The 18,165-nt window shown below is 47.3% G+C and overlaps 1 protein-coding gene across 1 annotated transcript in view; it reads right to left on the bottom strand.

The window, feature by feature from the left end:
• The window catches only part of wdr27 (WD repeat domain 27), a 168,809-nt gene that overhangs the window by 134,382 nt on the left and 16,262 nt on the right, over window positions 1–18,165 (bottom strand). The window contains exons 12-13 of the mRNA XM_029765300.1: window positions 10,144–10,265; window positions 7,797–7,870 (exon numbers count right to left, since the gene is read on the bottom strand). Coding sequence (XP_029621160.1) covers window positions 7,797–7,870; window positions 10,144–10,265 — 196 coding nt within the window. The remainder of the gene's footprint in view (window positions 1–7,796; window positions 7,871–10,143; window positions 10,266–18,165) is intronic.

Raw genomic sequence — 18,165 nt, 5'->3', positions numbered from 1 at the left:
GAACAAGACACAGCCTCACTTTATCTACTGAACAAGACACAGCCTCACTGTATCTACTGAACAAGACATGGCCTCTCTTTATCTACTGAACAAGACCTACTGAACAAGACATGGCCTCATTGTATCTACTGAACAAGTCCTACTGAACAAGGCACGGCTTCACTTTATCTACTGAACAAGTCCTACTGAACAAGGCACGGCTTCACTTTATCTACTGAACCAGACATGACCTCACCACCTATTGATTACATTGTGGGAGGTAACCCCGTCTGTTTAGAGCATGGGTGTCAGGGGTGTCAAAGTCATTCCAAGGAGGACCTAGTGTCTGCAGGTTTTGGTTTTTCCTTTCAGTTAAGACCTAGACAACCAGGTGAAGGGAGAGCTATACTAATTAGTGACCATAATTCATCAAGTACAAAGGAGGAGCGAAAAACTGCAGAGACTCTGCCCTCCGTGGAATGAATTTGACACATCAGGTCTAGAGAGTCTAGTACCTATCCATCTACAGTACGATAAGCTTTTAATATAATAATAATAATATCAAATGCCATTTAGCAGACACTTTTATTCAAAGCAACTTACAGACAAATGCGTACATTTTTTGTCACGTATACTCCCTCTCCGGCCTCTAGGTCATCAGGCTGCTGATTATCCCGCACACCTGCCACCATCGTCCCACGCACCTTCACCTCATGACACTCACCTGGACTCCATCACCTCCTTGATTATCTTCCCTATATCTGTCACTCCCCTTGGTTCTTTCCTCAGGTGTTATTGGCTCTGTTTTCATGTCGGTGCGTTGTTTGTGTTATGTGTTTATTGTTTTATTAAAACACTCACTCCCTGAACTTGCTTCTCGACTGTCAGCGCACTCGTTACATATGGGTGTGTAATGAATACTCAGGGAGAAAAAGGTGTAGATTCACGCGCAGAGCGCGGCAGATGTTTATTAAGGCAATGGTCAAACACAGGTAGGCAGTCAAAAACAAACAATACCTCACAACCATACAAACAGAAAGTACTGAACTAAATAGGGAGCTGATGAGACCAGGTGAGAAACGAACACAGGTAAAATCAATGAACAAAAATGAAAGACAGGGCTACGTTCCAGAACACAAAGAAACAGGGCTACGTTCCAGAACACAAAGAAACAGGGCTACGTTCCAGAACACAAAGAAACAGGGCTACGTTCCAGAACACAAAGAAACAGGGCTACGTTCCAGAACACAAAGAAACAGGGCTACGTTCCAGAACACAAAGAAACAGGGCTACGTTCCAGAACACAAAGAAACAGGGCTACGTTCCAGAACACAAAGAACAAGGCTACGTTCCAGAACACAAAGAAACAGGGCTACGTTCAAGAACACAAAGAAAAATAACACAATGTTGACTAAGAAAAGAAAAGCAGAACCTTACACCACCACCAGGCAGGCTCCTGACGACCCAACGGCACCGGAGGGTGGAGCGGGCGGGCGGGGGAGCAGAGGTGGACGCCTACCTCGGGAGCGAGGTCCGGCAGGCTGGTTCGACGAGGTCGTGGACTGACCCGACGTTCTGCGTCAAGGCTGATGTCCAGTGGGTCTCCCGGTCGGGGAGCGGGACGATCTGGACGGTAATGGTGAAATGCCTGAATCATCTCTGGGTCAAGGATGTTTTGGTCGGGGGGGCAGGACCGGTCTTCAGGCCCATAACCTTCCCAGTCCACTAGGTAGTGGATGCGACCTCTCAGGCGTTTGGAATCACGAATGGCCCTTATGGCGTAGGCAGGTTCCCCGCTGACGTCCAACATTGGGGGTGCACTGCGCGTTGAGACTGGAGGATGAAGAGGACTGTAGGTGACTGGTTTTAACAGAGACACATGGAAGGACGAGGAGATTTTATACTGACGGGGTAACAGGAGGCGGTACATGACAGGGTTGATGCAATGGGTTATCTTGAAGGGACCAATGAAGCGAGGACAGAACTTTTTGCAGGAGAGGGGGAGCCGGATGTCTCTGGTAGAGAGCCACACACACTCATGTGGAGAGGAAGAACATTATTGGCGGAGGTACTTCCCTATTTCTTGGTTCAGGCGTTCCGTCTGTGTCACGGTTGTCGTCTTCTGACGATAATGCGAAATCGTCATCTGAAAAGGTAGACCAATCCGCAGCAGGTACGGGTATGCTCATTTTGATGATTTATTAACTTCAAAAAATGAATACAAAAATAACAAACACGAGAAACGAACGAACGAACGACAACAAACAGTCTGGCAAAGCCTAAGCTCAACACAGAACAATCACCCACAAATAACAACCACAAACACACCCTAATATATGGGACTCTCAATCAAAGGCAGATAGACAACACCTGCCTTCAACTGAGAGTCCCAACCCCAATCAACACAACATAGAAACACACTCACCAGACTAGACATAGAAATACATAAACAGACTATAAACCAAAACCCCGGAAATACTAAATCAAACACCCTTTAACCAAACACACCACCCTGAACCACATAAAACAAATACCCTCTGTCACGTCCTGACCAAACTACAATACTAATTAACCCTTATACTGGCCAGGACGTGACAGTACCCCCCCCTTAAAGGTGCTAACCCCGGAAGCACCTTTAAAACAAAAAACAAAACGAAAACAACAACCCCAAACAACAAAACAAAATTTCCCTTCTACTAAAGGGAGGGTGGCTGCCGTCAACGACGGCACTGTGCTACACCCCCCCCTCCCCAACCCACCTATATCAGGAGGTGGCTCCGGTTCAGGCCTTTCCCGGCAGTCGGGGCAGTCTGGACAGTCGGGGCAGTCTGGCCACTCGGGGCAGTCTGGGCAGTCTGGCCACTCGGGGCAGTCTGGGCAGTCTGGCCACTCGGGGCAGTCTGGGCAGTCTGGCCACTCGGGGCAGTCTGGGCAGTCTGGCCACTCGGGGCAGTCTGGCCACTCGGGGCAGTCTGGCCACTCGGGGCACTCGGGGCAGTCGGGGCAGTCTGGGCACTCGGGGCAGTCGGGGCAGTCTGGGCACTCGGGGCAGTCTGGGCACTCGGGGCAGTCTGGGCAGTCTGGCCACTCGGGGCAGTCTGGGCAGTCTGGCCACTCGGGGCAGTCTGGGCAGTCTGGGCAGTCTGGCCAGTCTGGGCAGTCTGGGCAGTCTGGCCAGTCTGGCCACTCGGGGCAGTCTGGGCAGTCTGGGCAGTCTGGCCACTCGGGGCAGTCTGGGCAGTCTGGCCACTCGGGGCAGTCTGGGCAGTCTGGCCACTCGGGGCAGTCTGGGCAGTCTGGCCACTCGGGGCAGTCTGGGCAGTCTGGCCACTCGGGGCAGTCTGGGCAGTCTGGCCACTCGGGGCAGTCTGGGCAGTCTGGGCAGTCTGGGCAGTCTGGCCACTCGGGGCAGTCTGGCCACTCGGGGCAGTCTGGCCACTCGGGGCAGTCTGGCCACTCGGGGCAGTCTGGCCACTCGGGGCAGTTCGGGGCAGTCTGGCCACTCGGGCAGTTCAGCGCAGTCTGGCCACTCGGGCAGTTCAGCGCAGTCTGGCCACTCGGGCAGTTCAGCGCAGTCTGGGCAGCTCCGACGACTGTTGACTGGCGGGCAGCTCCGACGACTGTTGACTGGCGGGCAGCTCCGACGACTGTTGACTGGCGGGCAGCTCCGACGACTGTTGACTGGCGGGCAGCTCCGACGACTGTTGACTGGCGGGCAGCTCCGACGACTGTTGACTGGCGGGCAGCTCCGACGACTGTTGACTGGCGGGCAGCTCCGACGACTGTTGACTGGCGGGCAGCTCCGACGACTGTTGACTGGCGGGAAGCTCTGACGACTGTTGACTGGCGAGGCTGGGTTTACGCACTTGCAGGCTAGTGCGGGAACAGGACGAGTCGGACTGGGTTGACGCACTTCCGGGTCCGCACGAGAGACAGGAGCTGGAAACCCTGGGCTATGGAGGCGCACAGCCGGTCTAGATCTTACCTCCTGCACAACCCGCCTTGGCTGGATGGAACTAGTAGCCCTGTACGAGCGGAGTGCTCGTACAGGGCAGACTGGGCTGTGCAGGGGCCTGATGGTAGCCGTGCGTAGAGCGGGAGTTGGGTAGCCTGGTCCTCGGAGGCATACCGGCGACCAGATGCGCTGCGCAGGCATCCTCCTACCAGGCTGGATGCCCGCTCTAGCACGGCACCTGCGAGGGGCTGGAATAACTCACACCGGACTGTGCGTGCGTATGGGTGAGATAGTGCGCTTCTCAGCGAAACATAGCGCTCTCCACCCCATACGCTCCTCCATATAACCACGGGTAGCTGGCTTCCGGCTCTTCCTTCGCCTAGCCAAACTACCCGTGTGCCCCCCCCAAAAAAATTATTGGGGGTGCCTCTCGTGCTTCTCCCTCAGTGCGTCTCTGGCCTCGTACCACCGCCTCTCTGCCTTGGCTGCCTCAATTTCCCACTGCGGGCGGCGATACTCCCCAGCCTGGTGCCAAGGTCCGGCCCCGTCCAGAACTTCCTCCCAAGTCCACTTCTCCCGCCAGTCCAACTCGAACGCCGTCTGCTCCTTCCTCTGCTGCTTGGTCCTTGAGTGGTGGGTGATTCTGTCACGGTTGTCGTCTTCGTCTTCTGACGATAATGCGAAATCGTCATCTGAAAAGGTAGACCAATACGCAGCAGGTACAAAATGAACACCAAAATAACAAACCAAGAAAAATGAACGAACTAACGACAACAAACAGTCTGGCAAAGCCTAAGCTCAACACAGAACAATCACCCACAAATAACAACCACAAACACACCCTAATATATGGGACTCTCAATCAAAGGCAGATAGACAACACCTGCCTTCAACTGAGAGTCCCAACCCCAACCAACACAACATAGAAACACACTCACCAGACTAGACATAGAAATACATAAACATAGACTATAAACCAAAACCCCGGAAATACTAAATCAAAACACCCTTTAACCAAACACACCACCCTGAACCACATAAAACAAATACCCTCTGTCACGTCCTGACCAAACTACAATACTAATTAACCCTTATACTGGCCAGGACGTGACAGTCTGCCTGTTGGTCTGGGGGTGGTACCTGGAGGAGAGGCTGAGGGCGACCCCCAGTCGGTCGCAGAAGGCTTGCCACACCCGGGAGACAAACTGGGCCCAGCGGCCAGAGACGATGTACTCCGGAATCCCATACAGACGGAACACCTGCTGGAACATACACTCCGCCAATTTCATGGCGTTAGGTAGATGAGGTGGAGGAACCAGACGACACATTTTTGAAAAACAGTCTACTATGACAAGGATGGTGGTGTTACCAGAGGATTCAGGAAGGTCTGTGATGAAGTCTACAGCTATGTGGGACAAAGGTCTGTGAGGGATTGGCAAAGGTTGAAGCTTCCCGGAAGGGAGATGGCGAGGGCTTTTGGTTTGGGCGCAGACTGGATAGGCGTATGTAATCCCTTACGTCGGATGCCATTGAGGACCACCAGAACTTCCGGGCTAGAAGTTTGGTGGTTCGTGTAATGCCCGGATGTCCTGACCCCAAGGACGTGTGACACCATTGCATCCGTTGGGGTCTAACAGCTGCTGGTACGTAACTCCTCCCAGCTGGTGTCTCAGGAGTAACCGGGTCTGAGGTTAGGGCTTCTTGCATGGCAGAGTGAACCTCCTACTGTACCGGTACCATAATGCAAGAGGAAGGAAGAATGGGTGTAGGGTCTGAGTTACTGGTCGGAAGGTCAAACTGTCGGGAGAGAGCATCAGCTTTTACGTTTTTCTTTCCAGGGATGTAATTTTTTAAATTATTTAAAAAAAATATTATTTTACCCATTTTTTCTCCCCAATTTGGTGGTATCCAATAGGTAGTTGTTACAGGCTTGTCTCATCGCTGCAACTCCGGTACGGACTCGGGAGAGGCGAAGGTTGAGAGCCATCCACATCCAACCCGGAAGCCAGCCACACCAATGTGTCGGAGGAAAACCGTACACCTGTCGACCTGGTCAGTGTGCACTGCGCCCGGCCCGACACAGGAGTCGCTAGTGCGCGATGAGACAAGGATATCCCTGCCGACCAAACCCTCCCCAACCCGGACGACGGTGGGCCAATTGTGCGCCGCCCCATGAGCCTCCCAGTCGCGGCCGGCTGCGACAGAGCCTGGGCTCGAATCCAGAATCTCTGGTGGCACAGCTAGTACTGCAATGCAGTGCCTTAGCCCACTGTGCCACCCGGGAGTCCAGGGATGTAATTAACATGAAAATGGAAGCGTGTGAAGAAGAGAGCCCAGCGGGCTTGTCTGGAGTTTAACCTCTTGGCCCCTCTGATATATTCCAGATTACGATGATCTGTTAGGACGAGAAAGGGATGTTGTGCGCCCTCCAACCAGTGGCGCCACTCCTCGAGGGCCAGCTTGATGGTGAGGAGTTCTCTGTTCCCCACATCGTAATTCCTCTCAGCGGGGGATAACTTCCTGGAGAAGAAGGCACAGGGATGTGATTTGGGAGGTGTTCCCACCCGCTGAGAGGGTATGGCTCCTACTCCTACTTCGGAGGCATCCACCTCCAGGGTGAAAGGAAGGGTTGAATCAGGTTGGTGAAGGACAGGAGCTGAGGTGAAGAGGCGTTTCAAGTTGTTGAACGCAGTCAGGGCGGTATCAAAAATGTAAGACAGGGCTGTGTTCCAGAACACAAAGAAACAGGTCTACGTTCAAGAACACAAAGAAAATAAACACAACGTTGACTAAGAAAAGAAAAGCAGAACCTTACAGGGTGACCCTGGGAATTGAACCCACAACCCTGGAAGAGGAAGTGCCATGGTCTACCAAATGAGTCGTACAAAGTTAAAAGCTCATCTATAATAAGTGATAATGGTATCAATGAAGTCAACTCTGTGTGTGCAATCTGAGGAACTGAGAGGAAAGTTTTTCTAAAATAATGCATCTCCATCACTGGTAGAATAATTTCAGTCAACACACAACATATATTCCTTTTTGTACAATTCTGTATTAGCCTGACTACCCATCCACATTGCTCCAGCCAAACACCACGTCCACTAACGTTTCTTCTGTGGAGCAACCAATAGAGCAGTGGAATTAAACTCAGGATGAGTCGTCAGGCAAACTGTGTATGTGCAATACACAGGAACTGAGAGGAATCTAATAATGTATGCTTCATGGGTATCCACTGTTATGCAGAGGTAGAAAACGTGTCTGTCCAGAAGTTTGACCATCCCATCTGTTATGTAGAGGTAGATAATGTAATAATTCCATCCTGCCCTCTATAGTTCCAGATAATGATGATCAGTAGCTCTAGTCTATGCGGCTGCAATTAGCCAGGAGAAGAAGTTACAGTATATCTAGTAATAATAGATGTAGAATCCCACTATGGAACATGATATAGTTTAAGGGAGGTGACCTGTAGCCAAACTAAGCAGTGGACATGCCAATCAAAAAAGAAAACCATACAACGGACCGATAAATCCTTTTAATAATATATATGCCTACAGTAATACTGTTATATGCCATTTAGTAGACACTTTTATCCAAGTGAGTGCATATTTTACACATGTATTTTAGTATATGTGACCCCAATGGAAACCAAACCCACAAACCCTGCTGTTGCTAGCACTACACTCTTACCAACTGACCCACACGGGACCACAAACTCAAATTCATTCAACAGTGGTTCTTGGGTAACACTGTGTGGGCTATAACATGTGGTTGTGTGCATTAGTGTGTTTATGTGTGAAGGGGCAAGCCCAGTGTTTGTGTGTGTGTGTGTGTTAAGCCGGGAGGGTTGATACTTGCTGCTGACCTGTTTTTGTGGCAGGTTTAGGACCGTTCTTTTTCAACTCAGCGTTGAGAGGAGATTCAGGAATCAGAGGGACACTAAAAGGAGGAAGAGGGAAAAAAACAAAATTGCTCCTTAGCTACTGGATATAAAAAAGCTGTGTGTGTGTGTGTTGCATTTTCCAATGGATGGTTATGGATGAATAACCCCCGCCACCCACTTTCTCAGCAGTATGATACTGTTGAATCATCACAAAACTACACAGTATAAAAGGTTCAGACTAGGTCTTTAACATGGTAATAGCAGAGTGCAGGAGGGGATGGATGTTGAGGGTAGGGGGGCACACAGTCAGCTGTAAAGTAAAGTACCGGAACACACACACAGGCTGGGTGGTGCCAGTCTGGTGCCCTGGCATGCGTCTGCATGAGAGGAACACACACACACGATGGCAATGGAGAGACCCTGTAAAGTAAAGTACCCCTACCCATGTACTCACACAATATGTGCCAGTCGGGTGCCCTGGCATGCATCTGCGTGAGAGGGAGAACGAGCCTCAGTGCTGTTTCTCTATCCGCTACTCTTTTATGAGTCAACATGTCCAATTACACTGAGCTAATGGTGCCAACACACCTCAAGCAGCAACCGGTTTAGTGAATGGGGTTTGAACCACCATAGATACACATGCATGTAAGTTATTGGTTTGAACCAATGTGCGTACAGGGCCCAACCGTATAACTTTCTGTTTAACCCTGCAAAACCATCCATACATGCCATGGTTACATAATTGTGAAATGTACATCTTATTTTTCACAGTGCTGTAAGGTCAAGCTGAAGACAGTTTGCTGTCAAAACTTTGGTTGTTAATTGTATGGCATCAGTGCAACAGTGTCCAACTATGTATTTTTCTTTGTAAAGTCTTGGCCCAACATGAGCGCAGACATTCTTTACAGTTCACACTTTATTCATTACAGATTAAACGGTCTTTGATGCACATAGACTCTCATTTGTTAGAAATGTTCACAGGGTTCGTTCACAGTGGCAAGTCAAATTCAAGGACTTCCATGTACTTTTTCAAGCACTAATATTTATTTTCAAGGACCATCAATTTGTAATAGTTCCTATTATGCCATTGTTTCTAGTCGCCACCAGGTGACAGTATATCGCACAACATCATGAAAAAAAAACTAAAAAACTATTCATCACTACCTTACAAGTTCTACTCACTAATACGTGTTTCACTACTTATTTACTACATACATGAGCGGTACGTCAGTACTGATGATGTTGACTGATTTTCTTATATGAACTGTAACTCAGTCAAATCTTTGAAATTGTTGCATGTTGCATTTATATTTTTGTTCAGTGTACATGATAATAATAATATTACATTGTCTTTATATTTTACTAAATTGTTGGTCCCACAGGCTGTCCCAACACATGACACAAAAGTGAATTCTGACATTAAAAGGCACTTAGTTGACTCTAAAATGTTGTATTCTATACCCATATGAAGGGAAACAAGTTATTCATGTATTTGATAATATTAAAGATTCTCTCATGAGACACTACTTAAATTTTAGGGGACCCCACATGGGTCCCGGAACCCAACTTTGGGAACCACTGTACTACTAACCTCTCTCCCTGCTTGCTTTAATGCTTCCTCTCTCTGTGTATCTCCTTTGCCTCCTTCATTGCAGCATGACTCACCACTGTCTGTCTCACTACTCTCTATAAAGTAAAGGTATTTTGTTATGAGAACTTATAGTAGCCCATCTTTGGATTATAGCTAACTTAATTTCAGTCAACTTCAGCTGCTAAGGTCAGGCTCCGTTCAAAGTTAGCTTCTAACTTCATCCTTCTAGCCAGCTAGTTCAAGCTAGCTACCTGGCTAATAGCTAGAGACCTTGAGCTACCTAGCTAGCTAGACATCTGACTGAAATATCAGCAACTATTTACCAGTTGTACACTCATTCTCCGAGAGTCAGGGTTTTTTTGTTTGGGGGATGCTATTGATGTGACGTTTGGCGACTAATCAGTCAGTTCTGTAAAACTCGGTAGTCTGCCTGGAAACTAATTAGCAAGACCAATACATTTTTGTAATATTTTTGATCACTTTCTGTTCTCCTCTCATTTTAATTCAAGTACTTTAAGTACCAGCTTGAGTACATTTCTGATTTTCAAGGTATCCAGTACTTGAATTTCAGAGTGCCAAATTCAAGTACTTTAATCACCTCACGCACCTAGTGCGAACCCTGTGTCCACTATACAGATATACCCTCCACCCCAAACAGGGTCTTCCCCAGAAGTTAACAGAAGTACACACACACACACACACACACACACACACACACACACACACACACACACACACCTGGGCATGACGGAGAGCCCCTCCAGGGGCTGACAGAGGTTGTCCACAGACCCTGACCCCAGCAGTCTCACCTCCAATACAGACACCAGGGCCTCAAATAGAGAGGTCACCACAAAGATCATCTGGAGGAGGGAGAGAGAGAGAGAAAATGAAATTACGTGAGTACTGTACTGTGACTGAACCCTTTTACTCTGTGAGGAGCATAGGTCATTGACAAATGTACTGTATGAGAAGTACTATATATTAGTGGTGTGAACGTTTCAACACTTAAACGAAATTGGGATCCTTAACGTTAACAGGCTGACTACACTGCTCGCGTTGCAAAATACATTTAGAAATCCATATTATTCAATTATCGCACCCACACTGCTCGCACGCGCCAACGAGCGTCTGCGTTGCCAAGGGCTAAAATAGAAGTCAGTTCTATTTGTGACGCAGATCGCACTGCAAGTCCTGCCTTTCCCATCTCCTCATTGGTTTATAGAAGCAGGTACCCACGTGCCATCTCCTCATTGGTTATACCCATGTGGGTGACTGAAAGACGACCGAGATCAGTGGCGGTAATGCACCTAATTTATGAAAGTTGCCAATCGCAATATAAAGTCAAGAGAAGAAAAAGCCTAGGAGGAGAGATGACTAGAAACAATTCAGTTGACCGTTTTATGTGTGGATTAATTTTCAGACTAGAGGACCTTGTGCATTTCAGGTAAAATAACAACTCAATGTTTATATCCCAGGAAAAATTAGCTAGCAACAGCAAGCTAGCTAAATAGCTAAATTGCCATAAATGTTTAATGCTTTCGACCTGTCCCCAAATTAATGTCATTGGTTCAGAGTTTGTTTTGATATTTTAACCTGCGTGTCGTGATCGCGTTTGGTGTGGGGGGACAAAATAAATTAATGTACAACGGCGCACGCGGCTGGCGGTTTGGGTTCTGTGTTAACGTTAAGAAAAATCCTTTATGTAGATGCAGAAAGTATACAGCATACTAGGTCAATTTCCACAACAACTAAGAGCTTTGAAGCACGAAGCTCAACTTCTCCGCTGTTTTGGTGCCCTGTCTACCACGCTGTGAACAGTGTGAAGCGAGCCCCGTGCACATGCGCAGATAAAAATCAAATGTTATTTGTCACATGCGCCAAATACAACAGGAATTACAGTGAAATGCTTACTTACAAGCAAGCCCTTAAACAACAATGCAGATTTAAGAAAACATTTTTTTTTGATAAAACAAATAATTAAGGAGCAACAATAAAATAACAGCAGCGAGGCTATATACATTGGGTTCTGGTACAGAGTCAACGTGCGGGGGCACCGGTTAGTCGAGGTAATTTAGGTAATATGTACATGTATGTAAAGTGACTATGCATGGACAATAAACAGAGAGTAGCTGCAGTGTAAAAATGGGGGGGGGGGGGGGGGTGGAGACAATGCAAATAGTCCGGGTAGCCATTTGATTAACTGTTCAAGAGTCTTATGGTTTAGGGGTAGAAGCTGTTAAGAAGCCTTTTTGACGTAGACTTGGCACTCCGGTATCGCTTGCTGTGCGGTAGCAGAGAGAACAGTCGATGACTAGGCTGGCTGGAGCCCTTGGCAATTTTTTGGGCCTTCCTCTGACACCGCCTGCTATAGAGGTCCTGGGTGGCAGGAAGCTTGGCCCCAGTGATGTACTGGGCCGTACATACTACCCTTTGTAGTGCCTTGCGATCGGAGGCCGAGCAGTTGCCATACCAGGTGGTGATGTAACCCGTCAGGATGCTCTCGATGGTGCAGCTGTGGAACTTTTTGAGGATCTGAGGACCCATGCCAAATCTTTCAGTCTCCTGAGGGGGAATGGGCATTGTCGTGCCCTCTTCACAACTGTCTTGGTGTGTTTGGACCATGATGGCTTATTGGTGATGTGGACACCAAGGAACTTGAAGCTCTCAACCTGCTCCACTACAGCCTCGTCGATGAGAATGAGGGCGTACTTGGCACTCCTTTTTCTGTAGTCCACAATCATCTCCTTTGTCTTGATCACATTGAGGGAGAGGTTGTTATCCTGGCAACACACTGCCAGGTCTCTGACCTCCCTATCGGCTGTCTCATTGTTGTCTGTGATCAGGCTGTTGTGTCGTCTGCAAACTTAATGATGGTGTTGGAGTCATGCTTGGCCATGCAATCATGGGTGAACAGGGAATACAGGAGGGGACTGAGCACACACCCCTGAGTTGAAGAGTGTGCAGATGTGTTGTTACCTACCCTTACCACCTGGGGGCGGCCCATCAGGAAGTCCAGGATCCAGTTGCAGACGGAGGTATTTAGTCCCAGGGTCCTTAGCTTAGTGATGAGCTTTGAGGGCACTATGGTGTTGAAACGCTGAGCTGTAGTCAATGAATAGCATTAAGCATCTCCAATCCAAAATATATATCTATAATCGGCTTCCTATTTCGCAACAAAGCATCCTTCACTCATGCTGCCAAACATACCCTTGTAAAACTGACAATCCTACCGATCCTTGACTTCGGCGATGTCATTTACAAAATAGCCTCCAACACTCCACTCAGCAAATTGGATGCAGTCTATCACAGTGCCATCTATTTTGTCACCAAAGCCCCATATACTACCCACCACTGCGACCTGTATGCTCTCGTTGGCTGGCCCTCGCTTCATTTCCGTTTCCAAACCCACTGGCTCCAGGTCATCTATAAGTCCTTGCTAGGTAAAGCCCCGCCTTATCTCAGCTCACTGGTCACCATAGCAGCACCCACCTGCAGCACGCGCTCCAGCAGGTATATTTCACTGGTCACCCCTGAAAGCCAATTCCTCCTTCGGCCGCCTTTCCTTCCAGTTCTCTACTGCCAATGACTGGCACGAACTGCAAAAATCACTGAAGCTGGAGACTCATATCTCCCTCACTAGCTTTAAGCACCAGCTGTCAGAGTAGCTCACAGATCACTGCACCTGTACATAGCCAATCTGTAAATAGCCCATCCAACTACCTCATCACCATACTGCTATTTATTTTGCTCCTTTGCACCCCAGTATCGCGACTTGCACACTCATCTTCTGGACATTTATCACCCCAGTGTTTAATATGCCATACTGTAATAATTTTGCCACTATGGCCTATTTATTGCCTCACCCCCCCTTATCCTACCTCATTTGCACACACTGTAAATAGACTTTCTCTATTGTATTATTGACTGTATGCTTGTTTATTCCATGTGTAACTCTATTGTTGTTTCTGTCGCACTGCTTTGCTTTATCTTGGCCAGGTCGCCTTTGCAAATGAGAACTTGTTCTCAACTAGCCTACCGGGTTAAATAAAGGTGATATATACTGCTCAAAAAAATAAAGGGAACACTAAAATAACACATCCTAGATCTGAATGAATGAAATAATCTTATTAAATACTTTTTTCTTTACATAGTTGAATGTGCTGACAACAAAATCACACAAAAATAATCAATGGAAATCCAATTTATCAACCCATGGAGGTCTGGATTTGGAGTCACACTCAAAATTAAAGTGGAAAACCACACTACAGGCTGATCCAACTTTGATGTAATGTCCTTAAAACAAGTCAAAATGAGGCTCAGTAGTGTGTGTGGCCTCCACGTGCCCGTATGACCTCCCTACAACGCTTGGGCATGCTCCTGATGAGGTGGCGGATGGTCTCCTGAGGGATCTCCTCCCAGACCTGGACAAAAGCATCCGCCAACTCCTGGACAGTCTGTGGTGCAACGTGGCGTTGGTGGATGGAGCGAGACATGATGTCCCAGATGTGCTCAATTGGATTCAGGTCTGGGGAACGGGCAGGCCAGTCCATAGCATCAATGCCTTCCTCTTGCAGGAACTGCTGACACACTCCAGCCACATGAGGTCTAGCATTGTCTTGCATTAGGAGGAACCCAGGGCCAACCGCACCAGCATATGGTCTCACAAGGGGTCTGAGGATCTCATCTCGGTACCTAATGGCAGTCAGGCTACCTCTGGCGAGCACATGGAGGGCTGTGCGGCCCCCCAAAGAAATGCCACCCCACACCATGACTGACCCACCGCCAAACCGGTCATGCTGGAGGATGTTGCAGGCAGCAGAATGTTCTCCATGGCGTCTCCAGACTCTGTCACGTCTGTCATATGTGCTCAGTGTGAACCTGCTTCATCTGTGAAGAGCACTGGGCGCCAGTGGCGAATTTGCCAATCTTGGTGTTCTCTGGCAAATGCCAAACATCCTGCACGGTGTTGGGCTGTAAGCACAACCCCCACCTGTGGACGTCGGGTCCTCATACCACCCTCATGGAGTCTGTTTCTGACCGTTTGAGCAGACACATGCACATTTGTGGCCTGCTGGAGGTCATTTTGCAGGGCTCTGGCAGTGCTCCTCCTGCTCCTCCTTGCACAAAGGCGGAGGTAGCGGTCCTGCTGCTGGGTTGTTGCCCTCCTACGGCCTCCTCTACGTCTCCTGATGTACTGGCCTGTCTCCTGGTAGCGCCTCCATGCTCTGGACACTACGCTGACAGACACAGCAAACCTTCTTGCCACAGCTCGCATTGATGTGCCATCCTGGATGAGCTGCACTACCTGAGCCACTTGTGTGGGTTGTAGACTCTGTCTCATGCTACTACTAGAGTGAAAGCACCGCCAGCATTCAAAAGTGACCAAAACATCAGCCAGGAAGCATAAGAACTGAGAAGTGGTCTGTGGTCACCACCTGCCAAACCACTCCTTTATTGGGGGTGTCTTGCTAATTGCCACCTGTTGTCTATTCCATTTGCACAACAGCATGTGAAATTTATTGTCAATCAGTGTTGCTTCCTAAGTTGACAGTTTGATTTCACAGAAGTGTGATTGACTTGGAGTTACATTGTGTTGTTTAAGTGTTCCCTTTATTTTTTTGAGCAGTGTATATACATTTTTTTAAATAGTATTCTCACATAGGTGATCCTTTTGTCCAGGTGGGAAAGGGCAACAGATCATCTGTGGATCTGTTGTGGCGGTATGCAAATTGGAGTGGGTTTCTGGGATAATGGTGTTGATGTGAGCCTTGACCAGCCTTTCAAAGCACTTCATGGCTACAGACGTGAGTGCTACGGGTCGGTAGTCATTTAGGCAGGTTACCTTGGTGTTCTTGGGCACATGGATTATGGTGGTCTGCTTGAAACATGTTGATATTACAGACTCGGTCAGGGACAGGTTGAAAATGTCAGTGAAGACACTTGCCAATTTGTCAGCGCATGTTCGGAGTAAACATCCTGGTAATCTGTCTGGCCCTGCGGCCTTGTGAATATTGACCTGTTTAAAGGTCTTACTCATATCGGCTACGGAGAGTGTGATCACACAGTCGTCCGGAACAGCTGATGCTCTCATGCACGCTTCAGTGTTGCTTGCTTCGAAGCAAGCATAAAAGTTATTTAGCTCATCTGGTAAGCTCGTGTCACTGGACAGCTCGCAGCTGTGCTTCCCTTTGTAGTTCATAATAGTTTGTAAGCTACTGTGTGTGATGACTGTGTGAGAGCGAAGTGTTGCATCGTGCTCATCTCAGTATCCTAGCTTATTCATTGATGATAGGTCCTGCTTTACTGAAGTTGTGAGACATTGCATGGCAAGAAATTGTGAGATACAGCATTTGATTGCAGATAGAAAGGCCTAGTGCACAGTTCTGACTGTGTGCCAGGTGACTGACCTGCCTATACTGTGCCTCTCCCCTCTTTTTCCATCCCTCGCTAGCTCTCAAGAAAGATATGAGTGTTTGTGTTCTCGGAAGTGCGGCAACTGATCAGTATCCTCCGTTCCAAAACTACTGAATCTTAAGAGAATATAAATCCTGTTGAGGACAGGCGTTCCGCTAGCGGAACCCCTAGCCAACAGCCAATGGCATCGCACGGCGCGAAATACAAAACCAACTAAAATACCACAATTCAATTTTCTCAAACAATCAACTATTTTACACCATTTTAAAAATAAGACTCCCGTTAACCTGTTGGGGCTAGGGGGCAGTATTTGCACGGCTGGATAAAAAACTTACCCGACTTAAACTGGTTACTACTCTTGCCCAGAAACAAGAATATGCATATAATTAGTTGATTTGGATAGAAAACACTCTAAAGTTTCTAAAACTGTTTGAATGGTGTCTGTGAGTATAACAGAACTCATATGGCAGGCCAAAACCTGAGAAGATTCCATACAGGAAGTGCCCCGTCTGACAATTTGCTGTCCTTCGGTTGCATCTCTATCAAAAATACAGCATCTGTGCTGTAACATGACACATTCTAAGGCTCCCATTGGCTCTCTAAAGCCGCCAAAAAGTGGAATGGGGTGTCTGCTGTCTCTGGGCAAAGTACAACAGCTCTGTTTGTGAGTGGTCAGCCTGGGGACAGTGACACTGGAGATGCGCATTCACGAGAATTCTCAATTTTTTTCCTTTCAGCCTTTAGATGAATACAACGTTGCCCGGTTGGAATATTATCGCTATTTTACGAGAAAAATAGCATAAAAATTAATTTTAAACAGCGTTGACATGCTTTGACATTTTTTGTCACGAAATGCGCTCGCGCGTCACCCTTCGGATAGTGACCTGAACGGGCGAACAAAACGGAGCTATTTGAATATAACTATCGATTATTTGGAACCAAAACAACATTTGTTGTTGAAGTAGAAGTCCTGGGAGTGCATTCTGACGAAGAACAGCAAAGGTAATCCAATTTTTCTAATAGTAATTCTGAGTTTAGTGAGTCCCAAACTTGGTGGGTGTCAAAATAGCTAGCCGTGATGGCCGAGCTATGTACTCAGAATATTGCAAAATGTGCTTTCGCCGAAAAGCTATTTTAAAATCTAACACCGCGATTGCATAAAGGAGTTCTGTATCTATAATTCTTAAAATAATTATGTATTTTGTGAACGTTTATCATGAGTAATTTTGTAAATTCACCGGAAGTTTTCGGTGGGTATGCTAGTTCTGAACATCACATGCTAATGTAAAAAGCGTTTTTTTGATTTAAATATGAACTTGAACAAAACATGCATGTATTGTATAACATAATGTCCTAGGAGTGTCATCTGATGAAGATCAAAGGTTAGTGCCGCATTTAGCTGTGGTTTTGGTTTTTGTGACATATATGCTTGCTTTGAAAATGGCTGTGTGATTATTTTTGGCAGGGTACTCTCCTGACATAATCTAATAGTCAATTTATCAATTTTTGACATGCTTTTTTCTGGATTTTTGTTGTTGTTATTCTGTCCCACTGTTCAAATAAACCTACCATTAAAATTATAGACTGATCATTTCTTTGTCAGTGGGCAAACATTCAAAATCAGCAGGGGATCAAATATTTTTTTCCCCTCACTGTATATATGTAGTAAATCAAGTCAAAGTGGTATGAGAAGGGACATTTCCAAACAAGTCTGAGATGTATAGCCTGGGATCCACACTATAGAGGCGACAATCTTTTTGTCACAGCCTGATCTGTTTCACCTGTCTTTGTGATTGTCTCCACCCCCTCCAGGTGTCGTCCATCTTCCCCATTATCCCCTGTGTATTTATACCGGTGTTCTCTGTTTGGCTGTTGCCAGTTCATCATGTTTGTCAACCAGCATTTTTGTGTCTCAACTCCTGCTTTTCCCAGTCTCTTTTTCTCTCCCTCCTGGTTTTGACCACTCTGCCTGCTCCTGACCCTGAGCCTGCCGACCTGTACCTTTGCCCAACCTCTGGATTATTGACCTCTGCCTACCCTGCCCCTGCCTGCCTTGACCTATCTATTGCCTGCCCCTGTTGGATTATTTGGGCGGCAGGTAGCCTAGTGGTTAGGGTGTTGGGCCAGTAACCGAAAGGTTTATAGATCGAATCCCCGAGCTGACAAGGTAAAAATCTGCCATTCTGCCCCTGAACAAGGCAGTTAGCCTAAGAACAGTGGGTTGTCATTGTAAATGAGAATTCGTTCTTAACTGACGTGCCTAGTTAAATAAAAGGTTATAAAAACAAATCAAATTAAACCATTGTTAATTTCACGTTGTCTGCATCTGGGTCATACCTGATACTT

The sequence above is a fragment of the Salmo trutta genome, chromosome 10, assembly GCF_901001165.1.
Source record: "Salmo trutta chromosome 10, fSalTru1.1, whole genome shotgun sequence".
NCBI classification, from domain to species: Eukaryota; Metazoa; Chordata; class Actinopteri; order Salmoniformes; family Salmonidae; genus Salmo; species Salmo trutta.
This window is presented reverse-complemented; position numbering and strand designations above follow the sequence as displayed.